The sequence below is a fragment of the Mesoplodon densirostris genome, chromosome 17 (genome assembly GCF_025265405.1).
Source record: "Mesoplodon densirostris isolate mMesDen1 chromosome 17, mMesDen1 primary haplotype, whole genome shotgun sequence".
Classification (NCBI taxonomy): Eukaryota; Metazoa; Chordata; class Mammalia; order Artiodactyla; family Ziphiidae; genus Mesoplodon; species Mesoplodon densirostris.
In genome coordinates this window covers 63,948,866-63,976,671 of record NC_082677.1, presented here as the reverse complement: position 1 = coordinate 63,976,671, position 27,806 = coordinate 63,948,866, and the positions used below count along the sequence as shown (strand labels likewise).

The window sequence follows — 27,806 nt, the reverse complement described above, 5'->3', positions numbered from 1 at the left end:
CATACAGATGGTCAACAGGCACATGAAAGGATGCTCAACATCACTAATTATTAAAGAAATGCAAACCAAAACTACAATAAAGTATCACTTCCCACCAGTCAGAATGGTCAACATTAAAAAGGCTACAGACAGTAAATGCTGGAGAGGGTGTGGAGAAAAAGGAATCCTCCTACAAAGTTGGTGGGAATGCAAATTGGTGCAGCCCACTATGAAGAATAGTATGGAGGTTCCTTAAAAAACTAAAAACAGAGTTATCATATGATCCTGCAATCCCACTCCTGGGCATATACCCAGAGAAAACTCTACTCGAAAAGATACATGCACCCCAATATCCATAGCAGCCCTATTTATAATAGCCAAGAAATGGAAGCAACCTAAATGTCCCTCAGCAGATGAATGGATAAAAAAGATGTGGTGTGGAGATACACACACACACACACACACACACACACACACACACACACACACACACACACACAAGAATATTACTCAGCCATTAAAAGGAATGAAATTGGGTCATTCGTAGAGACGTGGAAGGACCTAGAGACTGTCTTACAGAGTGACGTAAGTCAGAAAGAGAAAAATGAATATCGTATATTAATGCATATATGTGGAACCTGAAAAAATTGGTATAGACCATCTTATTTATAAAGCAGAAATAGAGACAAAGACATAGAGAACAAACGTATGGATACCAAGGGGGAAGGGGGCGGGGTGAATTGGCAAATTGGGATTGACATATATACACTACTGATACTGTGTATAAAACAGATAACTAGGGGGCACCTTCAATATGGCGGAGGAGTAAGACGTGGAGATCACCTTCCTCCCCACAAGTACATCAAAACTACACCTACATGTGGAACAACTCGTACAGAACACCTACTGAATGCTGGCAGAAGACCTCAGACTTCCCAAAAGGCAAGAAACTCCCCACGTACCTGGGTAGGGCAAAAGAAAACAGAATAAACAGAGACAAAAGAATAGGAACGGTACCTGCACCAGTGGGAGGGAGCTGTTTAGGAGGAAAGGTTTCCACACACTAGGAAGCCTCTTCACTGGCAGAGACGGTGGGTGGGGTAGGGGGGGAGGGCAGGGGGAAGCTTCGGAGCCACGGAGGAGAGTGCAGCAACAGGGGTGCAGAGGGCAAAGTGGAGAGATTCCCGCACAGAGGATCAGTGCTGACCAGCACTCACCAGCCTGAGAGGCTTGTCTGCTCACCCGCCGGGGTGGGCAGGGCTGGGAGCTGAGGCTCAGGCTTCAGTCGGATCGCAGGGAGAGGACTGGGGTTGGCAGCGTGAACACAGCCTGAAGGGGGCTAGTGTGCCACAGCTAGCCGGGAGGGAGTCCGGGAAAAAGTCTGGAAATGTCTAAGAGGCAAGAGACCATTGTTTCAGGGTACACGAGGAGAGGGGATTCAGAGCACCACCTAAACGAGCTCCAGAGATGGGCGTGAGCCACAGCTATCAGCGCGGACCCCAGAGACAGGCATGAAATGCTAAGGCTGCTGCTGCAGCCACCAAGAAGCCTGTGGGAAGCACAGGTCGCTATCCACACCTCCCGTCTCAGTAGCCTATGCGGCCCGCCACTGCCAGGGTCCCGTGATCCAGGGACAACTTCCCCGGGAGAACACATGGTGCACCTCAGGCTGTTGCAACGTCAGTCTGGCTTCTGTTGCCGCAGGCTCACCCTGCATTCCATACCCCTCCCCGCCCCTCAGCCTGAGTGAGCCAGAGCCCCCTAATCAACCGCTGCTTTAACCCCATCCTGTCTGGGTGGGGAACAAACACCCTGAGGCGACCTACAGGCAGAGGCAGGGCCAAATCCAAAGCTGAACCCCAGGAGCTGTGTCAACAAAGAAAAGGAAATTTCCCCATGGAGCCTCAGGAGCAGCGGATTAAATCTCCACAATCAACTTAACGTACCCTGCACCTGTGGAATACCTGAATAAACAACAACTCATCCCAAAATTGAGGCAGTGGACTTTGGGAGCAACTGTAGACTTGGGGTTTGCTTTCTGCATCAAATTTGTTTCTGGTTTTATGTTTATCTTATTTAGTATTTAGAGCTTATTATCATTGGTAGATATGTTTATTGATTTGGTTGCTCTCTTCCTTTTTTTATATATATATATTTTTTTTTCCTTTTTCTCTTTTTGTGAGACTATATGGGTATGCTTCTTTGTGTGATTTTTGTCTGTACAGCTTTGCTTTTGCCATTTGTCCTAGGGTTCTGACTGTTTGTTTTTTGTTGCTGTTGCATGGGTTTTTTTAGTATAGTTTTTAGCACTTGTTATCTTTGGTGGATTTGTTTTTTGGTTTTGTTGGTCACTTCTTTCTTTTCTTTTTTTTATTACCTTTCTATGTTTTTATTTTTATTAATTTTTCTCTATTTTAATATCTTTATTTATTTTTTCTTTCTTCCTTTCTTCTTTTTTCTCCCTTTTCTTCTGAGCCGTGTGGCTGACAGGGTCTTGGTGCTCTGGTCAGGTGTCAGGCCTGAGCCTCTGAGGTGGGAGAGCCAAGTTCAGGACACTAGTCCACCAGAAACCTCCCAACCCCATGTAACACCAAATGGTGAAAGCTCTCCCAGACATCTACATCTCAACGCTAAGACCCAGCTCCACTCAACGACCAGCAAGCTCCAGAGCTGGAAACCCTATGCCGAACAACTAGCAAGACAGGAACACAGCCAACCATTAACAGAGAGGCTGCCTAAAATCATAAGTTCACAGACACCCCAAAACACACCACTGGACGTGGTCCTGCCCACCAGAAAGACAAGATCCAGCCTCACCCACCAGAACACAGGCACCAGTTTCCTCCACCAGAAAGCCTACACAACCAACTGAACCAAACTTACCCACTGGGAGCAGACACCAAAAACAACAGGAACTACAAACTGCAGCCTCTGAAAAGGAAACCCCAAACACATTAAGATAAACAAAATGAGAAGACAGAGAAATACACAGCAGGTGAAGGAGCAAGGTAAAAACCCACCAGACCAAACAAATGAAAAGGAAACAGGCAATCTACCTGAAAAAGAATTCAGAGTAATGACAGTAAAGATAATTCAAAATCTTCGAAATAGAAAGGAGAAAATACAAGAAATGTTTAACAAGGACCTAGAAGAACTAAAGAGCAAACAAACAATGATGAACAACACAATAAATGAAACTAAAAATTCTCTAGAAGGAATCAATAGCAGAATAACTGATGCTGAAGAATGGATGAGTGACCTGTAAGATAAAACAGTGGAATGAAAAGAATTGAGGACAGTATCAGAGACCTCTGGGACAACATGAAACACACCAATATTCGAATTATAGGGGTCCCAGAAGAAGAAGGGGAAAAAAAAGGGACTCAGAAAATATTTGAAGAGATTATAGTTGAAAACTTCCCTAATATGGGAAAGGAAATAGGTAATCAAGTCCAGGAAGCACAGAGAGTCCCATACAGGATAAATCCAAGGAGAAACATGCCAAGACACATATTAAACAAACTATCAAAAATTAAACACACAAAAACATATTAAAAGCAGCAATGGAAAAGCAACAATTAACATACACGGGAATCCCCATAAGGTCAACAGCTGATCTTTCAGCAGAAACTCTGCAAGCCAGAAGGGACTGGCAAGGCATATTTAAAGTGATGAAAGGGGAAAACCTACAACCAAGATTACTCTACCCAGCAAGGATCACATTCAGATTCGATGGAGAAATTAAAACATTTACAGACAAGCAAAAGCTAAGAGAATTCAGCACCACCAAACCAACTCTACAGTAAGTGCTAAAGGAACTCCTCTAAGCAGGAAACACAAGAAAAGGAAAAGACTTACAATAACAAACCCAAAACAATTAAGAAAATGTTATGGGCTTCCCTGGTGGCGCAGTGGTTGACAGTCCGCCTGCCGATGCAGGGGACACGGGTTCGTGCCCCGGTCCGGGAAGATCCCACATGCTGTGGAGCAGCTGGGCCTGTGAGCCATGGCCGCAGGGCCTGCACGTCCAGAGCCTGCGCTCCGCAGCAGGAGAGGCCACATCAGTGAGAGGCCCGCGTACGGCAAAAAAAAAAAAAAAAAAAAAAAATGGTACAAGGAACATACATATCGATAAGCACCTTAAATGTAAATGGATTAAATGCTCAAACCAAAAGACACAGACTGGCTGAATGGATACAAAAATAAGACCCATACATACGCTGTCTACAAGAGACCCATTTCAGACCTAAGGACACATACAGACTGAAAGTGAGGGGATGGAAAATGATACTCCATGCAAATGGAAATCAAAAGAAAGCTGGAGTAGCAATTCTCATATCAGACAAAATAGATTTTAAAATAAAGACTATTACAAGAGACAAAGAAGGACACTACATAATGATCAAGGGATCAATTCAAGAAGAAGATATAACAACTGTAAATATTTATGCGCCCAACATAGGAGTACCTCAATACATTAAAGCAGGTGCTAACAGCCATAAAAGGGGAAATCAACAGTAACACAATCATAGTAGGGAACTTTAACACCCCACTTTCATCAATGGACAGTTCATCCAAAATGAAAATATGTAAGGACATACAAGCCTTAAATGATAAATTAAACAAGATGGACTTAATTGATATTTATAGGACATTCCATCCCCAAACTGCAGATTACACTTTCTTCTCAAGTGCTCATGGATTATTCTCCAGGATAGATCATATCTTGGGTCACAAATCAAGCCTTGGTAAATTTAAGAAAATTGAATCATATCAAGTATCTTTTCCGACTGCAACGCTATGAGAATAGATATCAATTACAGGAAAAAAACGGTAAAAAATACAAACACATGGAGGCTAAACAATACACTACTAAATAACCAAGAGATCACTGAAGAAATCAGAGAGGAAATCAAAAAATACCTACAAACAAATGACAATGAAAACACAACCCAAAACCTACGAGATGCAGCAGAAGCAGTTCTAAGAGGGAAGTTTATAGCAATACAATCCTATCTCAAAAAACAAGAAACATCTTAAATAAAAAAACCTAACCTTACACCTAAAGTAGTTAGAGAAAGAACAGAAAGCCCCCAAAGTTAGCAGAAGGAAAGAAATCATAAACTTCAGGTCAGAAATAAGTGAAAAAGAAACGAAGGAAACGATAGCAAAGATTAATACTACAAAAAGCTGGTTCTTTGAGAAGATAAACAAAATTGATAAACCATTAGCCAGACTCATCAAGAAAAAAAGGGAAAAGACTCAAATCAATAGAATTAGAAATGAAAAAGAAGTAACAACTGACACTATAGAAATACAAAGGATCATGAGAGATTACAAGCAACCATATGCCAATAAAATGGACAACCTGGAAGGAATGGACAAATTCTTAGAAATGCACAACCTTCCGAGACTGAACCAGGAAGAAATAGAAAATATGAACAGACCAATCACAAGCACTGAAATTGAAACTGTGATTAAAAATCTTCCAACAAACAAAAGCCCAAGACCAGATGGCTTCATAGGTGAATTCTATCAAACATTTAGAGAAGAGCTAACACCCATCCTTCTCAAACTCTTCCAAAATACAGCAGAGGGAGGAACACTCCCAAACTCATTCTACGAGGCCACCATCACCCTGATACCCAAACCAGACAAAGATCTCACAAAGAAAGGAAACTACAGGCCAATATCACTGATGAACATAGATGCAGAAATCCTCAACAAACTACTGGCAAACAGAATCCAACAGCACATTAAAAGGATCATACACCATCATCAAATGGGGTTTATCCCATGAATGCAAGGATTCTTCAATGTATGCAAATCAATCAATGTGATACACCACATTAACAAACTGAAGGAGAAAAACCATATGATCATCTCAATAGATGCAGAAAAAGCTTTTGGCAAAATTCAACATCCATTTATGATAAAAACCTTCCAGAAAGTAGGCATAGAGGGAACTTACCTCAACATAATAAAGGCCATATATGACAAACCCACAGCCAACATCGTCCTCAATGGTGAAAAACTGAAACCATTTCCACTAAGATCAGGAACAAGACAAGGTTGCCCACTCTCACCACTATTATTCAACATAGTTTTGGAAGTTTTAGCCACAGCAATCAGAGAAGAAAAAGAAATAAAAGGAATCCAAATCGGAAAAGAAGATGTAAAGCTTTCACTGTGTGCAGATGACATGATACTATACATAGAGAATCCTAAAGATGCTACCAGAAAACTACTGGAGCTAATCAATGAATTTGGTAAAATAGCAGGATATAAAATTAATGCTCAGAAATCTCTTGCATTCCTATACACTAATGATGAAAAATCTGAAAGTGAAATTAAGAAAACACTCTCATTTACCATTGCAACAACAAAAATAAAATATCTAGGAATAAAGCTACCTAAGGAGACAAAAGACCTGTATGCAGAAAATTATAAGACACTAATGAAAGAAATTAAAGAGGATACAAACAGATGGAGAGATATACCATGTTCTTGGATTGGAAGAATCAACATTCTGAAAATGAATATACTACCCAAAGTAATCTACAGACTAAATGCAATCCCTATCAAACTACCAATGGCATTTTTCACAGAACTAGAATAGAAAATCTCACAATTTGTACGGAAACACAAAAGACCACGAATAGCCAAAGAAATCTTGAGAAAGAAAAACGGAGCTGGAGGAATCAGGCTCCCAGACTGCAGACTATACTACAAAGCTACAGTAATCAAGACAGTATGGTACTGGCACAAAAACAGAAATATGGATCAATGGAACAGGATAGAAAGCCCAGACATAAACCCATGGACCTATGGTCACCTTATCTTTGATAAAGGAGGCAAGAATATACAGTGGAGAAAAGACAGCCTCTTCAATAAGTGGTGCTGGGAAAACTGGACAGCTACATGTAAAAGTATGAAATTAGAACACTCCCTCACACCATACACAGAAATAAACTCAAAATGGATTAAAAACCTAAATGTAAGGCCAGAAACTATCAAACTCTTAGAGGAAAACATAGGCAGAAAACTCTATGACATAAATCGCAGCAAGATCCTTTTTGACCCACCTCCTAGAGAAATGGAAATAAAGACAAAAATAAATAAATGGGACCTAATGAAACTTCAAAGCTTTTACACAGCAAAGGAAACCATAAACAAGACAAGAAGACAACCCTCAGAATGGGAGAAAATATTTGCAAATGAGGCAACTGACAAAAGATTAATCTCCAAAATTTATAAGCAGCTCATGCAGCTCAATATCAAAAAAACAAACAACCCAATCCAAAAATGGGCAGAAGACCTAAATAGACATTTCTCCAAAGAACATATACATATTGCCAACAAACACATGAAAGGATGCTCAGCATCATTAATCATCAGAGAAATGCAAATCAAAACTACAATGAGAGATCATCTCACAGTGGTCAGAATGGCCATCATCAAAAAATCTTCAAACAATAAATGCTGGAGAGGGTGTGGAGAAAAGGGAATCCTCTTACACTGTTGGTGGGAATGTAAATGGATACAGCCACTATGGAGAACTGTTTGGAGGTTCCTTAAAAAACTAAAATAGAACCACCATACGACCCAGCAATCCCACTATTGGGCATATACCCTAAGAAAACCATAATTGAAAAAGAGTCATGTACCACAATATTCACTGCAGCTCTATTTACAACAGCCAGGTCATGGAAGCAACCTAAGTGTCCATCAACAGATGAATGGATAAAGAAGATGTGGCACATATACACAATGGAATATTACTCAGCCATAAAAAGAAAGGAAATTTAGTTATTTGTAGTGAGTGAGGCGGATGGACCTAGAGTCTGTCATACAGAGTGAAGTAAGTCAGAAAGAGAAAAACAAATACCGTATGCTAACACATATATATGGAATCTAAGAAAAAAAAAAAAGGTCATGAAGAACCTAGGGGCAAGACGGGAATAAAGATGCAGACCTACTAGAGAATGGACTTCAGGATATGGGGAGGCAGAAGGGTAAGCTAGGACAAAGTGAGAGAGTGGCATGGACACATATACACTACCATATGTAAAATAGATAGCTAATAGGAAGCAGCCACATAGCACATAGCACCACATAGCACCGAGATCAGCTCGGTGCTTTGTGACCACCTACAGGGTGGGATAGGGACGGTGGGAAGGAGGGAGATACAAGAGGGAAGAGATATGGGGATATATGTATATGTATAACTGATCCATTTTGTTATAAAGCAGAAACTAACACACCATTGTAAAGCAATTATACTCAAAAAAAGATGTTAAAAATAATAAAAATAAATAAATGTATTAAAAATAAAAGAACTAAAAATAGAACTACCTACCATACAACCCAGCAATCCCACTACTGGGCATGTACCCTGAGAAAACTATAATTCAAAAAGAATCATGTACCACAATGTTCATCGCATTTACAATAGCCAGGACATGAAAGCAACCTAAGTGTACATCGGCAGATGAATGGATAAAGATGTGGCACATATATACAATGGAATATTACTCAGCCATAAAAAAACCAAAATTGAGTTATTTGTAGTGAGGTGGATGGATCTAGAGACTGTCGTTCAGAGTGAAGTAAGTCAGAAAGAGAAAAAACAAATACCATACGCTAACACATATATATGGAATCTTAAAAAAAAATGATTCTGAAGAACCTAGGGGCAGGACAGGAATAAAGACACAGAACATAGAGAATGGACTTGAGTACACGGGGAGGGGGAAGCGTAAGCTGGGATGAAGAGAGAGAGTGGCATGGACATATATACACTACCAAATGTAAAATAGATAGCTAATGGGAAGCAGCCACATAGCTCGGTGCTCTGTGTCCACCTAGAGGGGTGGGATAGGGAGGGTGGGAGGGAGATTCAAGAGGGAGGAGATACGGGGATGTATGTATGTGTATAGCTGATTCACTCTGTTATCCAGCAGAAACTAACAAACCATTGTAAAGCAATTATACTTCAATAAAGAAGTTAAAAATAAATAAATAAAATAAAATAGATAACTAATGAGAACCTACTGTATAGCACAGGGAACTGTACTAAGTGCTCTGTGGTGACCTAAATGGGATGGAAATCCAAAAAAGAGGGGATATCTGTATATGTATAGCTGATTCATTTTGCTGTACAGTATAAACACAACATTGTTAAGCAACTATACTGCAATAAAAATTTTAAAAAAACAAAAAAACAAAATGTGGTGTGGAGATATATATACATACATACACATACATACACACACACACACACACACACACACACACAATGGACTATTACTCAGCGATAAAAAGAGTGAAATAATTCCATCGGCAGCCACATGGATGGACCTAGAGGTTATCATACCAAGTGAAGTCAGAGAAAGACAAATATCATATGATACCACTTACATGTGGAATCTAAAAAACTGATACAAATGAACTTATTTAGAAGACAGAAATAGACTCATAGACATAGAAAACAAACTTATGGCTACCAAAGGGGATAGCGGTAGGGGGGGGATAAATTAGGAGTTTGGTATTCACATATACACACTACTATACATAAAACAGATAAACAACAAGGACCTACTGTATAGCACAGGGAACTATATTCAATATCTTGTAATAACTTATAATGGGAAATAATCTGAAAAAGAATAGATATACACGTGTATAACTGAATCACTTTGCTGTACACCTGAAACTAACATAATTTTGTAAATTAACTGTACTTCAATTTTAAAAATGGTTATAAAAAAAACAAAAACCTTGTAATAACTATAGGATGGGGACTTGAAAGAAGTAAGTTGCCCTCTAATCTACCCTACCCTAATCTAAATACACCCTTATTTTGGTACCTCAAGTGAAAACAGCAGGTTGTTTGACTCCTGAGATGCCCCCCTACTCCTGGAATTTATGCCTTTTTGTGTCATCCCCTCCCCTAGAGTATGGGATAGAGCTGGTAACTCCTTTTAACAAACAGAACACGACAAAGGTGACAGGATGTCACTTCCCTGATTATGTACAAAACACTGTGACTTCCATCTTGCTGGCATTCTGTCTCTTGCTGGTCATCTCTTGCCTTCTCACTTGCTCACTTGGATGATGCAAGCCTGCCAAGCAGTGAGATGCTTTATGGAGAGGCCCAGGTAAGAAAGAATCGAAGGAAGCCTCTGGTCAATAGCTTGGAAGAAACCAAAGTCAGTCTAACAGCTCAAGAGGAACCAGCAGTGACCAGGCAGAGACCCAGCCCCCTCCTCAGGGGACTCCCACTCACACACATTTCCAAAGCACAGATGACCAATAAAGCTGATGTTCTTCAAAAAAAAAAAAAAAAAAAAAAATCATCCTGCCAACAACCAAGTGAGTTTGGAAGCAATTCCTTTACCAACTAAGCCTTCAGATAACACTACAGCCCTATCTGGCACTTTGTAGCCTGTGAGAGGTGCTAGAGCAGAGGACCCAACTAACCCTGTCCAAATTCCTGACCCCAAGAACTGTGAGATCATAAATGCATGTTCTTCCTCCTCTAGGAAAGCCCTTTTTGACCCCAGACCCCCAACTCCCAGCTCAGTTAGGTAACCCTACTGGTATGTTCCCACGGGCTCAATCATAGTACTTATCATATGCTATCCTAAGAGACTAGTTTTCTTTGTCAGCAACCCTCTAACACCTACCACTCTGACTTGCAAATATGCACTAAAACACTCACTGAACTAAGGAATGACCGTAGGCACTGGTTACAGGAGTCACTGATACCTTGAAGACAAACTAAACCACCTAAGGTCCTTTTCAGGACTACAACCACCAGTATGGACCTGAGGCGACCCTGTTTACAGGAGACCCTCTGGCAGCAGAGTAACCTGTACACTTAACAAATATGAAATTCTCATTGTAGCCCAAAAAGAGATTAAGCATATTCAAACTTCTGTTCCACGGTGTAAAATCTGTAACTGAATGTAGCTACCTGACTGTATATTGTTATTAGTAAGATGAAATCTTTATGGACTTTATAGACTGGTAAACTCTCTTAAATACCACAAAAAGCTCACTTAAGAACACAGAAAGAAAACAAATTATATATCATCTATATTCACAGATCATCAACAAATAAAATATAAGAATTCTTTAATTGGCAAAGATAAAATATAATCATAATATAAAATTTATCTTTTCAAACCATTTTATGGTACCAAACAATAAAGATTGGACCATGTCATCTCTTCAATTTCTATGCTTCACAATGAGGAAAATGAGGTCCTCAGAAGGTAAGAACTTCCCAATGTCACTTTACAGTTCTCCTCCAAGAGGTAACCGATATTATCAGTTTCTTGCATATCTTTCCAAAGGCTTTTATCAATATACAAGCAAATACACGTTTTCTCACTCTTTCTAATGCAAATATCAACAAATGTTCTACACCATGCAGAACATATACACACATCTGAGACCTGTGTCTACGTTCCATAGGAATAGCCTTCAAACGATGCATACTGTAAAAAATTAATAAACAGATCCTCAAAGCCAAGGAAGAAGAGCCTAAGGTTTCAGAAGCCATTTTATTTTTCTTTAATCATTTGTCTGCCTCAGTTAATCTTAAAATCTTATTTTGCAGAGAAACAATTTTAGGCTTCTGATAACATTAGGAAGCCTCAAAATACCAACTGAAATAGGCATTCCTTTCATTTCTGGTTTCAAAAGTTCTCCATAATGGCCACTGGTATTCTAAACGGTCTTTGGTCAGGTTGGTCCATTTAGTTAGAAATGCACATGAGGAAGGACCATAGTTTTTAAACATGGGGGGGGCCCTCAAAATATTTGTGTATTGGGATCCCATTTCTCAGAGATTTTTTTCCCTAGAGTAAAGGAACAATTTTCAAACAGCTTAAACAGTTTACAGCTCAAACAGCTCAATTCAGACAGCTTGCAAGCTAATACCAGCTAATTCTAAGGAAACAGCTTGGTGTAGCTTGGTGTTGGAAGAGCCAAGCCAAAGGCTTTTTCCATCCAGTTTCCAGAGAACAGCCCCTATTCCAATGCAATGGGCCAATCGCTAAACTGGTACAATTTCAGGAGAAACAGCCCCTCTCTCCGAAGGAATGCGCGGAAGGCTAGCCAGCTTCAATAAAACAGTCTGATCTGAAAATCAGACCAAAATGCCAAATGAGTACTCTCATACAGAACAAGGCCTTAACCAGTAAGACGAAACCTTAAAACAGATCCCAAATAAAGCCTGGAGAGCTTCAAATGCAAAGAGGGCATGAGCTGGGATCCATGAGAAAGATGTACCTTCAAATTCCAGGGTCAGTGAGAAAAGCAGTGAGCAACAATGGGCTCATTTATGGATAATGCACCTGTTTGCTTGCCAGCTCTGGAGCCACTGGGAGTCTTCTCTGATACCAAAATGTTGACCTAAAACAAACAGATTGCCAAATATTTCTCCAGCAAAGTTGTATTTATTCGGGATCAGCAAAGAACTGCAGTTTGGGGTCTGCGACCATGGCAAGCTATGTGCAAGTCCCCAGACAGCAAGGGAAGGAAAGCACTTTTATAGAGGGGAAAAGAAAGTTGGGAGGGCTGTAGTAAACAGAATCCATGGCTTTCATTCACTGAGTCCTTGCCAGGAAAGAAGAGAAAATAACCCAAATGTCTATCAACTGATGAATAGATGAATAAAATGTATCACACACATACCATGCAATACTCAGCAATTAAAAGAAATCGCTAAGTGATATATAATGCAATAGTCTGCATGAATCTCCAGGAAATTATGCTGAATGAGAAAATTCCAAAAGGTTACATAAAATTTGAGACCACGTATGTAACATTTTTCAAATGTCAAAAGTTAAGAAACAAGTAACAAATTAGTGGTTGCCAGGAGTTATGAATGAGGAGCTGAAGCAGTATGGGAGGGAAGTGGGTGTGGTTATAAAAGGGCAACAGAAGGGATCCTTGTGGCAAGAGGACTGTTCAGTATCTTGACTGTGGTGATGGATACAGGAAAAAGTGTATAGAATTAAATACACATAGAGAAATGAATATTAGTAAGACTAAGGAATCTGAATAGACTGGTAGATTATATCAATGTCAATATCCTGGCTGTAATGTCATACTATAGTTTTAAAAGATGTTATCATTGGGAGAAACTGGGTATTGAGTAAAGGGTACACAGAACCTCTATGTATTATTAATTACAATTACATGGGCATCTACAATTATCTCAATAAAGATTTCAATTAAAAGGAAAATATCATTCAATACAGATGCGCATTCTCATGGAAGAATCCTATAACAATAATAGCAAGGGTGGTTTTAAGAACACACTAGCAGAAGCACGACTCTCAGAGGACAATCAAAAGTGTAAAGTTTCATGAAAGTCCCCTTCTTATTTCTGAGAGGTTTTAATATTGATGACAGAAAAGACATTAACTCAAGACATATCCACACTTTTCCAAAAGGATATATCCAATACCCAGTAAGGACTAATTTGTGATAAAGCTTTATTCTAAATTGTGGCATTTCTAAAAGGCTACTCTAGCCTTTGTAACTGGAAAAGAATTCTAAGTAATAGATTTAAGCATTTGTTTAAAAGAAGGAAATACATTCTTATGTTTTATCACTCATCCATTTATCAAATTTTTACACAACCCTTGCTGTGTACAAAGGACCGGGGCTAGGGAAAGGTCACTCCAGCACTTTACCTCCCCATCACCTGTCCTTCAGCATCCTCTCTAACACGATCCCACGTAGCAGGGTAGATTAGACAAACAGAAAATGACATCAAATTTTATTAAGACCATGAGATAGGTTCTGATTCAATACAACTAACTTCTAATGTATTCTGGATTTGTCTGCACATGTCTGCATATTGTGACAAAGGTTATGAAAACATTAAAAATTTTAGTTTTATTTTCATAGTGGTTATCATCACGGTAACTAAGCATTTTGATAAACTACAAAAATGCAAATAATGAACAATGGGAGATACATACATATATATATATATATATATATATATATATATGTATATACACACAGACACACCCTTTCTAGACCACTCCAGAATCAAATCCATGTGGAACAAAAAAGCAGGTCTTAAAACAAGTCCCATGAGGGCATGAAGACATTAGCTAGCTGTCTCTCTTCAAATCCTTTTTCAGGATATAACCCCTTCAATTACATGTAATCTGTAACACTTCCCCCAACAAACCCAAAACACTTTATACTTTGTAAAGTAGCCATGTGGGTGATTGCAAAATTTCCTTTTAAGATCTGTTTCGTTATTCCTTTCAAATCAAATAAAGGGTTTCCCAAGTCACTCAGGCAACTTTTAGAATAGCTCAGCTGACAGCTTTAGATTCTCATGGAGGACAAAGCAGAACATGAGCTATTTAAACTGAGTTAGGATTACTTATCTATTCCATACACCTTACCTTCCATCTGTTAAAATGATTCTTTGATGCCAGCCACTAAATATTAATTCAGGAACTATGGATCTTACACACATAAATAAAATGATTTTCCCTTTCAGGTATAAAATGATTATTAAATGTCTTAATATAAAAAAATAAGTTCAGTATGTTCACTCAAAGTATCTTCACAGAGCCATATATAAATTGAACTTAACTTACCACTTTTTTAAAATCATCTTCTGCTTCATCAAGTTTTCCTTGTTTGAGTAACAAGTGACCTCTCTGTAATCTCGCCTAGAAAAACAAAAAAAAGAGTACACTGAGTACTATGAATTTCTAAATTTTCTTTAAACACAAAGAATAAAACTAAATAAGCTAATGAAATATTAATTTTTCCTATGCCCATTTGACTTCACACTCTGAGAATAATTCTTGGAACCAATGAATGTGTATAAATTTTGTTAAAGTATGCTTCCTTTAAATATACTTTTTACTATATCAAAAAAAAAATAAATGAAAACATGTGTCCTCACAAAATCTTGGACATGAATGTTCATAGCAATAGCCAAAAAGTAGAAACAAACCAAACTCCCATCAACTAATAAATCAATAAGCAAATGTGATATGTCCATACAATGGAATATCATTCAGCCATAAAAAGGAATGAACTACTGACACATACTACAATATGGATGAAACCTGAAAACATTATGCTAAGTGAAAGAAGTCAGACACAAAAGGCGACATATTGTATGATTTCGTTCATATGAAATATCCAAGTCAGACAAATCCATAGAGACAGAAGGTGCCAGGGGCTAGGACAGAGATGGGAGGTGACTCCTAATGGGTACAGGGTTTCTTTGGGTGGGGGGTGATAAAAATGCTCTGGAACTAAATGACGATGCTTGCAGAACCTTGTGAATATACTAAAAACTGCTGAATTGCACACTTTAAAAAAGGGTGAGGGGACTTCCCTGGTGGTGCAGTGGACAAGACTCTGTGCTCCCAATGCAGGGGGCCCAGGTTCGATCCCTGGTCGGGGAACTAGATCCCATATGCATGCCGCAACTAAGAGTTAACATGCCGCAACTAAAGAGCACGCCTGCCACAACCAAGGAGCCCACCTGCCGCAACTACGGAACCCACATGCCCCAACTAAGGAGCCCACGTGCCCCAACTGAGGAGCCAGTGAGCTGCAACTAAGACCTGATGCAACCAAATAAATAAATATTTTTAAATGGTCACATTCTTTTTTTAAAAAAAAGGGTGAATTTGATGATATGTGAGTTATATCTCACTTAAAAAGTACTTTAAGCAGGCATAATAACTTTTTACCACTATAATAAAAGTTGTTATAACTTGGGACTTTACCAATCAAAGCTCTGTAAATAGTTTTTTTTTATTAACTCTTAATGCACATATTTACTTCACTATAACCAGAATAACAATGCCTCTTCCTTTTAATATCCATCATCTCTAATATTCCTCTTCTAATGTGCATAATTCCATCTCTTCCAAGAATACCAACTCTCTGATGATCAATCTCTACCAAAAGACAGAAACCACACCAATATTCTACTAAAACTTATATATTACTTTTACAGTACTTGAAAATTTCCCTAATCCTCTGAAAAACATAAAAAGCAAGATTAAAGCCACTTCAACTAGCTAATAAGTACTATAATACTAGGAAAATGAGCTACTTAACCTCTGTGGAAGGTTATGCTTAGCTGGGTAAAGTAATAAAGAAAAATTTGACACTTGTGAATTCCATCTTAAAATAATAGTAATATTTCAAACCAAATATTCACCCATATCTAATCAATCATCTCGAATACTTTCTGGATTATGGCAGGACATAAACAATAAGTTAATTACCAAATTAATTTTGAAACAATATAATTGGGTCCTATTATTTTAAGCTATTACAGTGACCTGCCAATTGTCAAGATATCCTATTAGACCGTAAATTCCTCCACTTCTGAAGCTTGGGTGTTGGTTCAGGGCAGGACTCTTGTCTAATTCAGCACTGTATTCTCATCACAAACCACTGCTTAATTAAGCTACCCCCTCTTCTTTATTCTTCCCACTACAGCCTTAATTGAAACTGTCATCAGTCACCTGACAGCCTCTTAGTTCAACAGTCTCTTAATCAGCTCATTTCTCAGCCTCACATCTTGCCCTACACTCCATCCTCCACATAGATATCTTTCTAAACCACAAAGCTAACATCACTACCAACCTTCTAAAAATCACTAATGTACCCACTCCACTGTGCCTCCTTCACACAGGCCTTTGATTCCAGGGACTGAGTTTCTCTTGTTGCCGGGTCCACTACATCAGAGTGGCTTTCTACATCCTCCAGCTATGCCTAGCATGCCAGTCTTCACCTTAAGAAACAAATCACCTCTTCCGAGTTTCCTTAAATTTTCCTTTAAAGAAAATTTAGATGAACTTACTGCAGTGAAATCCATCTTCAATTCAATCACTTTAGTTAAATCAGGAAGTGCTGCTTTTGATTTGCCCATAGCTAAGAAGACAGTAGCTCTCCGATAATAAGCAATATAGTTATCAGGGTCACCATCTGAAAATTAAAATAACAAATATTAACTCTCAGTACTTTATTCAAAAAACCAAGTCATCTGAACAGTATTAGAGTTTGCAATTCTACTAGGAAAGGCATTAAGAAAAGAATTTCTTCATCAATACTGGGTCATTTTGCCTAGCAAGATCACTGCAAATAAATCCAGAACAGGGGCTCAGCAAACTGTAGCCTCTGAGCCAAAAACAACCCACAGACTTCAAGTTAAGAATATTTTTAAAGAGTTGTCAAAAAAAATAGAAAAATATGCAACAGACACTACATGGCTGCAAAGCCTAAAACATTTATTATCTGGTCCCTTAGGGAAAAAGTTTGCCTACCTTTGGTCTAGAATATTAACTATATTCAACTCTTAACTTTTATAAGTATCCAATTCTGTTTTCAATTGTTTGTCTTTGTTGAAATTTTCTTACGTGAAATTCTGATTGAGAATATGGACTTTGCACTTACTCACAGGATTTTAGGAAATTAGACTTCCACTTAAACTGATATACTGAATGTGCAACTGTGCTCTCTCCCAAATGCCAACTAAAATGGCACTGAAGAAATAAAGGTACAGACCATGGGACAAAGGAGAATGGAAAAGAGAGTGAGACCAGAGAGTAAGGCGAGAGTCACTAACAATATCTGAAAGAAGGAAAGCAGACAGATGAGTTAAGTGCTTGAACTAACTCTACTCTGCTCAGCACCTACAAAATGGGGGAAGGAGTCAAGTCAATCAGAAGTAAACCTCAGGCTGCCAAACAATCCTTCTAAAAATCAATATATATATATTTTTTTTTTTTCTTAAAAATTATCTTGACCAAATCCAGTCATGCACCTTAAAAAAAATAAATGTTTATGCACACAGATATTCATTACCACAAGATTTACAACTAAAATTCCCTAAAAGTTCTATCCCTGAAGGTCTTATCATTTGCAAAACATTACAATATGGGAACCTATATGGCAGGATAGTATATAATCATTCAAAATTATGATTTTAAGGAGTTGTTAACATCATTGAAAACTACCTGAAGTACTGCTGGGGGGAGATAAGGCAGGAAGAGAAAATAGGCTATAAAACCATATATGAAAGAAGATACACAAATGGCCAATAAGCACATGAAAAGATGCTCAACATCACTAATCATTAGGAAAATGCAAATCAAAACCACATTGAGATACCACTTCACACCCATTAAGATAAGAAAGAAAGGGGAGAAAAAGAAGACAGAAAGGGAGACGGAAAGGAAAGAAAGAAAGAGAAAAAGAAAGGAAAGAAGAAGAATGGGAGAAAGAAAGAAAAGAAAGAAGGAAGGAAGGAAGGAAGGAAGGGAGGGAGGGAGGGAGGATTAGTAAGTGCGTGGAGAACTTGGAGCCCGTGTGCACTGCTGGAGGGAATGTAAACTGGTGTGGCTGCTGTGAAACACGATATGGAGGCTCCTTACACACTGAACACAGAATCACCCTATGAACCACCAATTCTACTTCTGAGTACACATATCCAAAAGAAATGAAAGCTGACTGCCAACACATGGAAGCAACCTAAATGTCCATCAGCAGATGAATGGATAAAGAAGATGTCGTGTACATATATACAATGGAATATTAGCCATAAAAATGAATGAAATTTTGCCATTTATAGCAACATGGGTGGACTTGGAGGGCATTATGCTAAATGAAATAAGTCAGACGGAAAACGACAAATACTGTATGATATCACTTATATGTGGGATCTAAAAAATACAACAAACTGGGCTTCCCTGGTGGCGCAGTGGTTGAGAGTCCGCCTGCCGATGCAGGGGACGTGGGTTAGAGCCCCGGTCTGGGAAGATCCCACATGCCACGGAGCGGCTGGGCCCGTGAGCCATGGCCACTGAGCCTGCGCGTCCAGAGCCTGTGCTCCGCAACGGGAGAGGCCACAGCAGTGAGAGGCCCGCGTACGGCAAAAAAAAAAAAAAAAATACAACAAACTAGTGAATATAACAAAAAAAAGAAGCAGACTCACAGATATAGAGAACAAGCTAGCGGTTACCAGTGGGGGGAGGGAAAAGGGGAGGGGCAATATGGGGTAGGGGATTAAGAGGCACAAAATATTAGGTATAAGTTACAAGGATATATTGTACAGTATGAGGAATATAGCCAATATTTTATAACTATAAATGAAGTATAACCTTTAAAAAAAAAAAAATTGAAAGCTGGTATTTGTACACCCATATCCACAGTGACATTATTCACAACAGCCCAAAGGTGGAAACAACCTAAATGTCTACGGGTGGATGAGTGGATAAATAAAATGTGGTATACACATACAATGGAATATTATTCAGCCTTAAAAAAGGGATGGAGGGCTTCCCTGGTGGCGCAGTGGTTGAGAATCTGCCTGCTAATGCAGGGGACACGGGTTTGAGCCCTGGTCTGGGAGGATCCCACATGCTGCGGAGCAACTAGACCCGTGAGCCACAACTACTGAGCCTGCACATCTGGAGCCTGTGCTCCACAACAAGAGAGGCCGCAATAGTGAGAGGCCCGCACACCACGATGAAGAGTGGCCCCCGCTTGCCACAACTAGAGATAACCCTCGCACAGAAAGGAAGACCCAACACAGCAAAAATAAATGAATTAATTAATAAACTCCTACCCCCAACATCTTTTAAAAAAAAAAAGGGATGGAATTCTGATAAATGCTACATTACAGATGAACCCTGAAGACATCATCCTAAGTGAAATAAGCCAGACACAAAAAGACAAATATTGTACAATTCTACTTCTATGAGATACCTAGAGTAGTCAAATTTATAGAGACAGAAATTAGAATGGTGGTTGCCAAGGAAGTACTGAGAAGAGACGGGGATCAGAAATGGAGAACAATTGTTTAGTGGGTACAGAGCTTCAGTCTGAGATGATGAAAAAGTTCTGGAGATGGATGGTGGTAATGGTTGCACAACAATGTGAATGCACTTAATGCCACTGAACTACGTGCTTAAAAATGGTTAAAATGGTAAATTTTGTTATGTATATTTTACTACAATAAAAAAGTAAAAGAATGAGGCAGTCAGGGGATAAAAAGGACTATTTTTGAAAAAATAAGAGAATTGGGCATTTTATCAATATAAGACTTCTTTTCCTTAAATCTAAAACAAAAACAAAAAATCCATACATGTTCCCAGCTAAGCATCACTGAACTTTCTTCCCTGATCAATTTCCCTTGGAAGGTAAGGAAAAAAGAGCAAAGTCAGTAGCCTTTGCTACTGACTGTGTCAGAAATACAGGTTATTTCCCACAAAAATTGTAATTAGCTTGAAGAAAGAGTAAGAAACAGAGGAACTATATTTAGAACATACCAGCCAGATATATAATATTTTTGGTTCAGTTCATATTTGATTTAGAATGTGCAATAAATGTAAAATATATGGCACTTGGTCAGCATAACTGGCCATAAGAATGATCTGAAATCTAAGAATTAATGAAACGTACAGTGACTGCGTCTGAAAGCAGAAGGAAATTCACTTCAGGTCGACAGTAGTTACGTGGGCAGAGACTGGATTTTCTTCTTTATATAGTTCAAATACATATTCCAAAATGTTTCACAATGAACATGGATTACTTTTATATTCATTAATTTTTAAAAAGTTACCCACTCCTAGGCATGTATCCGGAGAAAAATATGGTTCAAAAGGATACATGCACCCCAATGTTCATTGCAGCGCTGTTTACAATAGCCAAGACGTGGAAGCAACCTAAATGTCCACTGACAGATGAAAGGATAAAGAAGATGTGGTACATATATATACAATGGTATATTTCTCAGCCATTAAAAAGGATGAAATAATGCCATTTGCAGCAACATGGATGGACCTAGAGATTATCATACTAAGTGGAGTTAACTCAGAGAGAGAAAGACAAATATATATTGCTTATATGAAGAATCTAAAAAAAAAAAAGAATACAAATGAACTTATTTATGAAACAGAAAGAGACTCACAGTCTTAGAGAACAAACTTATGGTTACCAGGGGGCAGGAGTGGGGTGGGAGGGGGAGGGACAGATTGGGATTGAGATGTACACACTGCTGTATTTAAAGCAGATAACCAACAAGGACCTACTGTATAGCACAGGGAATTCTGCTCAATATTCTGTAATAACCTAAATGGGAAAAGAATTTGAAAAAGAATAGATACATGTATATTTATAATTGAATCACCTTGCTGTACACCTTAAACTAACACAACATTGTTAATCAATTATACTCCAATATAAAATAAAAATTTTTTAAAAGAAAAAAGAAAAGTTAAGTTCTCCATGACTTATTTACACTAATCGAAGAATACGAAATACTAGAAACGACATGATTTAAGGCCTATAGTTTACACCACACATCTTCATACGTCCCAAACCTACTCCATCTCTGAGGCACAGCTCAAATGACTTATTTGATTACACATGTGAAAATAAACCTTCCATTACTTCGGTTTCCATAACACTCTATAATATATATCTCCCACAGCACCTAACACTTATCACTGCCTCCTGATATCAATTATTTATATGCTTACCTCACTCTAGAAAAAAATACATTCCCTGAGTGAATTCATTTTTCGTGTCTCTATAGCACCTTGTAATCAAATGAAAGGAAATGGAAACAAATTCCGGATAACTCCAACAAGGGACACTCCCACATCCACTCAACACTGAGACCTGTCAGGAATAAGCCAGGGACCCAGAGAAGTCAGCACAGACATGGCTCTCAAAGAGACGTGCCTCACCAGGACACTCATATCATCTCCCCCACGAAATGAGCAATGGCATTTTCAAAAACAGGTGTTGCTTATTTTGAATACAGTATGACCCTCTTTCAAGAAAAGAAGAATGCTTATTGCTGGCTTTGGGCATTTTATCAAGAAGGCACCTTCAGCAAAAATTGCAATGGACTTCTATTTGGAAAAAACCTGACCATTTCAGCCTATGTAGAAAAACCTCCAAAGATTAAGTATGACAACGCTTTTTAATAAGTATTTGATTATACATACATAAAAAATGTCTATATAAAGTATTTCTGGGGCACTCACTTTCACTTATTTTACTATTCAGTTTTTAGGTATTTTTAAGATATGAAATGGGATTGGAACCCCAATTTATAACACTGAACCTATAAAAATAAGGAATCAGATGTTAACAGTTCAACCTATGAATCAAGAATCAATGTGCTTAGTGGTATAAGGTCACTTGAAGGGCAAATATCAAAATAGCCTTCCCTGGCTCTTCATCTTAAAATACCATCAGTTCCCAGAACTAGTGTCCATTCCTATATCATTATGCAGGAAGTAGCAACTGAACAAGAATTGGTTTAAGAAACTCATGCTTAGTTTCTCACCATACAAGATTTGATAACCTTGAAAATAATCACCTTTCCTATTATCCATCCAAATATGATACAGTTCATTATTTAAATTATATGCAAGCCTACATCTGCAAACACTAGACTTCATTTGAAAACATGTCAGTCAAATTGTTATACTAGTTTATTCAAAATTTGAATATGAGAAATGAATTTAAGGTGTAATCCTAAAACTATCAGACAATTCAAATGTGAGAAAATTAGCCCTAATAAAGAAAATACAACTACTATCTGGAGAAAAACATCAGAAAGCCAATTACGAATGATTCTGTAAATGGTGGCAGCGGGGTGAACACCTTTGCGGAGGTACAGAAAACTTTTCATTCTAGCTCCCAGCGAACCCAACTCTACCCCTACATTCATTCAAACTTTTACTGAGCACCACCAGAGACTAAAATAATAATAGTAATAACAATAATAAGATAGTACCTATCCTTAAGAAGTTCACAATCTTCTGAACTGGAATGTGACCTTTGAAGATCACTAGAATACTCTGTGTCCTTTTCTGTAAATGTGAACAGTAATGTCCATCCCCATTTCAGAAGTAAAGTTCAAATGCAATGAGAAAGCACCATGATATGTTTAAGTACCAAATGAATGAAGCCATGGATTTTTTTTTGACTTAGCCAGATTATGATAAGTGTGATACCGGTTATCTTACCAAGCAATTGGAGAAACCTATCATTTCATTCATGTCCACCATTTAATCCACCACTTTAGACATTCATTCATGCCAGATACACCTAAGACACTCCGTAAGGTCTACCAAAGAAATAGTTCAGACCCTAGGACTCTTTATCCCCGTAAGACCATGCTGTAGACATGAGAGGCGGGGCATCCTCACACCTGCACCGTGGTTTTCTCTCATGATCAAATCTCTAAACAAAACCTGTGTCTGACTACATCATAATAGTGAAATAGGTGCATCTGTTTCAGAAGACTATTTAGGAAGTGATACCAACACTCTTCATTAAATCACACTGTTTCCAACAGATCAAGGGTATTTAAGTTCCAAATCTTAAAATTCTTGCCAAAAAATATTTATATACCAGATGCAAAGAAATTTCAACCCAAATCACCAATAGATCTGTACTACAATTATTTGTGTTGCTACTGAGTTTTCATACATAAACCTTTTATTGTGTAAAAATGTAATTATCAAACATACCATGCCTAAGTAATATTCAAAATGTAACCAAGTAATTTTTCAAAAATGAAAATGGGAAAAGGGTGTCACAGCCATAAATAATGTCAGCTATAACATTATAATAAAAAATGAGTCATTGATGCATCCAATGCCACTAGCCAAACTCTATTACAAACTCTAACAACAATTTCTAATCACAGGAAAAGTTAAAGAGATAAAGTACATTACAAAATTCAGAAGTTGGGAAGTATAAACATTTAATGAATTTTTTATAGTCAGTTCAAAGCAATGTACTAAAATATGGGTGACATTTTACCACAAAAAGTTATTGTACATTTTACAGTAGCACAGCTCTTTGATCGACTGCAGTAACTAGAGTAACTGCATAACTTATTAGTCTAGAAGTTAGGAGACCTGGACTAATTCACTGTTAGCAAGAGGCTCTCACTAACTCACTGGGTTACCTGAAGCAGTAAACATGGCCATACTAAATTGGATGTTTGGTAAATGAGACAATTGAAACAGAAGATCTACAGTTCTTTTCTGGTAAGAGACTCAACAGGCCATGACACCACATCACCCCATCACTACCTACTGTATACTCCCATCAACTACAATTTAAACTCTATTTTCTATGGTTATTTTACATAAACTAAAATGATGAATATCTCAAACTGCACAGGTCTTCCTCAAATTACGGTAAGTGTACCATTGGAGACCCACTGTTCCTTGCCAAACTACAATGAACAAAGTGACGTTTGCTCTTTGAATTCTGAAGGCACTAGCAGCGTCTCACTTTTCCCCTTTACTGAATTTCACAAATAAATTACCATGTTTTAGCTTTACTAATTTACGTCTTTCAGTGCAGATAATAATATATTATTGGTTATTTTGGGGGAAGAGCCATCTCTAGAATTCTTGTATGGCAGTGAAGCTAACAAACAACAGGCAGTCATTTTAAACGACGTTAACAATATGCCACAGCCCTTAACGTTCTTATTAATTTGTGAGATTAAAGAAAGCAAACAATAGGGCTTCCCTGGTGGCGCAGTGGTTGAGAGTCCGCCTGCTGATGCAGGGGACGCGGGTTCGTGCCCCGGTTCGGGAAGATCCCACATGCCGTGGAGTGGCTGGGCCCGTGAGCCACGGCCACTGAGACTGCACGTCCGGAGCCTGTGCTCCGCAACGGGAGAGGCCACAACAGTGAGAGGCCCGCGTACCGCAAAAAAAAAAAAAAAAAAAGCAAATAATAAAGTATAAAATAAGTAGAAGGTATATGTTTCTGCAAATATTCTCATGGTAGCGAGGAAGAATCAGTTTTTTATTTTTTAAGACATGCTTTATCTAAGACAATAACTGAAAAAATGTTAATTACCGCGCTGCAGCACTGAAGACAACTCAAATCACCAGAGAAAGTGTGGACTTAGGAATGACCCAGTCACACAGTATATGGTCTCTAGCGAAAAGTAACTACTGCAAATTGTGCCAATTAACTACAACTTTCCAAGGTGAGCTAGTCACTGAAATGGAAAAACCTTCCTCTTAGAAGCTCCACATAGTTAAGAAAACCCTATTAACATAGTAAATTTGCTTTTAGAAAAGTCTTAATTTTCGAAGATACAGTATTTCTATATACCTTACACATGTGACTGTCCCCTATTTTCTTTTTTTTTTTTGGTGGGGGGCAAGGAACAGCAACTTTATTCGGAAAGCCAGCAGACCAAGAAGATGGTGAACTAGTGTCCAAAAGCCATCTGCCCTGAGTTAGAATTCAGCCTTCTTTTATACTAAAAAAGGAGAGGGTCAAGTTCTGGTTCTGTTCAGGCTCCGGAGGGACTTGTTAATTTCTTTCTTCCTGCAGCCATTCACAGGTGGGCCTGGTCAGGAGGTTTCCTGGTTTCAGGACTTAATGAAGCTCAGGTTCTTGATGTCTCATGGCAGAAGGAATTCAGTGAGAAACAAAGTGATAGGTAAGAAGTGGATTTATTTAGAGAGAAACACACTCCACAGACAGAGTGTGGGCCATCTCAGAAAGTGAGAAAGGCCTGTCCCCTATTTTCAAAGAAATCTTTATATACATTTCTCTCATCTAATCTTCACAGCAAGCCCTTTTTTGGGTGGCAGAGTGAAACTGCTGGGAATATGCAGGTCACTTCTTTAAGCCTACACTTTCTTACATAACTTGACCAATGTCACAGAATTATCAAGTGGCAAAGCCAAGATTAAAATCTAGGTTTCCTATTATTCCAGAGAGCTAGTAACATCAGTAATAAAAATCTAAGTTCAAGAAAAAGCATGAAGAAAAATATCACCAAACCAAAACCTAACTACTTTCTGCTTATATAGTAAGTTACAACAATAGGATAATTCTTCTGGTGAGCAGAACTATATCTTATTAAAAATACACTACTCATTACTCTGCAGGTTGACTTGTCACTCTTAACCATCCCAAATAATGGTGAGAATATATAAGTAAATAAAAAAGGAATGAGGAGGGCTTCCCTGGTGGCGCAGTGGTTTAGAGTCTGCCTGCCGATGCAGGGGACATGGGTTCGTGCCCCGGTCCGGGAAGATCCCACATGCCACGGAGCGGCTAGGCCCGTGAGCTATGGTCGCCGAGCCTGCGCATCCGGAGCCTGTGCTCCGCAACGGGAGAGGCCACAACAGTGAGAGGCCCGCATACCGCCAAAAAAAAAAAAGGAATGAGGAATATCGATATCAAAAAGCTTTAGCAAAAAACTTTATGTAGTGACTCATAAGAAAATCCTCTAAGACCTCATTCACAACCTATTTACTCTGGTCATCTCGTTTCTCACAGTCCCAACAGATTACACACTGCAAAGATAGTTGATGCTACAGACAGACATAAGTGAGCAATAAAAAAAAGCAACAGCTTAAGGGGTAGAGAGAGTCTGACCAACAATGAACAGGAGATGAACTGCAGGATCCCCCAAGGGCCTCAAAGTAACTATTATACTAATGATCTCAAATCATCAAGAAAATTAAAACTGTATTCAGTGAAATCTGCTTAAGGAGGCAGAAAAATATATACAGTCGGCCCTCTGTATCTACAGGCTCCGCAACCACAGATAGAAAATATTCGGGAAAAAATTCGCTGCGCAACTATTCACATAGCATTTGCATTACATTTACAATTATTTACATAGTATTTGCACTACATTATGTATTATAAGTAATCTAGAGATGATTTAAAGTATACGGGAGGATGTGTGTAGGTTAGATGCAAATACTACACTATTTTATATAAGGGACTCGAGTAGCCACAGGTTTAAGCTTCCGAGGGGGCCCAGGAACCAATCCTGTGAGGATATCTAGGGATGACTATAATACATTGAGAAAAGTGTTCTGTCAAAATTATCGTGAATTTTTCTTAGTACTTAATAGTTGTAAGTCTCAATTACGTGGGAAAATCTTCTTATGTTAGATACGTATGTATTCAAATATTGTGCTTTTATTAATCTATTTCACCCAGAACCCTGTAAATATTTTAAAATATTTTATTTAAACAATAAATAATATTTATTTTAAATGTTATCCCAAAAAAGGGTTATAAATTAGAATTCACTAAGATGGCCACTGAGTGTTTTGGTTCTGAGATACAAACCTACTGCAGCATGAAACTGAGATAAGGCATCAGCTAGCTGTCCAGCTGCAAGAAGCTTCTTGCCCAATTCAAGATGTTTCTCAACATCTGCATTTACTCCACATTCAGCACCTAAAAACAAATAAAAATAATAATAAATTAACTTTCCATGAACCAAGACTTAATTCTAAAGAATAAAATGTTTAAAAAAATAGCTGTCTGCCTCCTTCATTTACTTAGATGAGAAAAGTCACAGAAGCTGAAAAGCGACCTAGAGAAAGTAACAATAAAGTACAAACAGTGCTTCATTTTATAGAGTAGAAGCCACCCAAAAGTATACCCGTATCGATCTAGTTAGTCAAAAGAATGTACCCAGTCTACAAAATGCAAGGAAAACTGCCTAACGCGGTAACTAGCAAAAATATTTATAATTTGCTGTTCAACAACAAAATCAGAATTGCTTTGTTAAACTAGAATCTCACTTCAACGAATATTAGAGTCCACTACAATAATCAAAAACTTACTGAGCATCTGCAGGGCACCAGGCACTGTTCTAGATATTTGGGATAAGTGAGCAAAACAAAAACCTCTATCACTCATGGCACCTGACATTATAGTAGCAGGAGACAGACATAAGAAAGGAGTGAATTACAAAGTAAGGTAGGTAAAAA

The 27,806-nt window shown here is 38.3% G+C and overlaps 1 protein-coding gene across 1 annotated transcript in view; it reads right to left on the bottom strand.

The window, feature by feature from the left end:
• Positions 1-27,806, bottom strand: part of DNAJC3 (DnaJ heat shock protein family (Hsp40) member C3) — a 97,437-nt gene that overhangs the window by 50,345 nt on the left and 19,286 nt on the right. The window contains exons 2-4 of the mRNA XM_060079704.1: positions 27,157-27,267; positions 16,862-16,986; positions 14,622-14,696 (exon numbers count right to left, since the gene is read on the bottom strand). Of these exons, the coding sequence (XP_059935687.1) occupies positions 14,622-14,696; positions 16,862-16,986; positions 27,157-27,267 (311 nt within the window). The remainder of the gene's footprint in view (positions 1-14,621; positions 14,697-16,861; positions 16,987-27,156; positions 27,268-27,806) is intronic.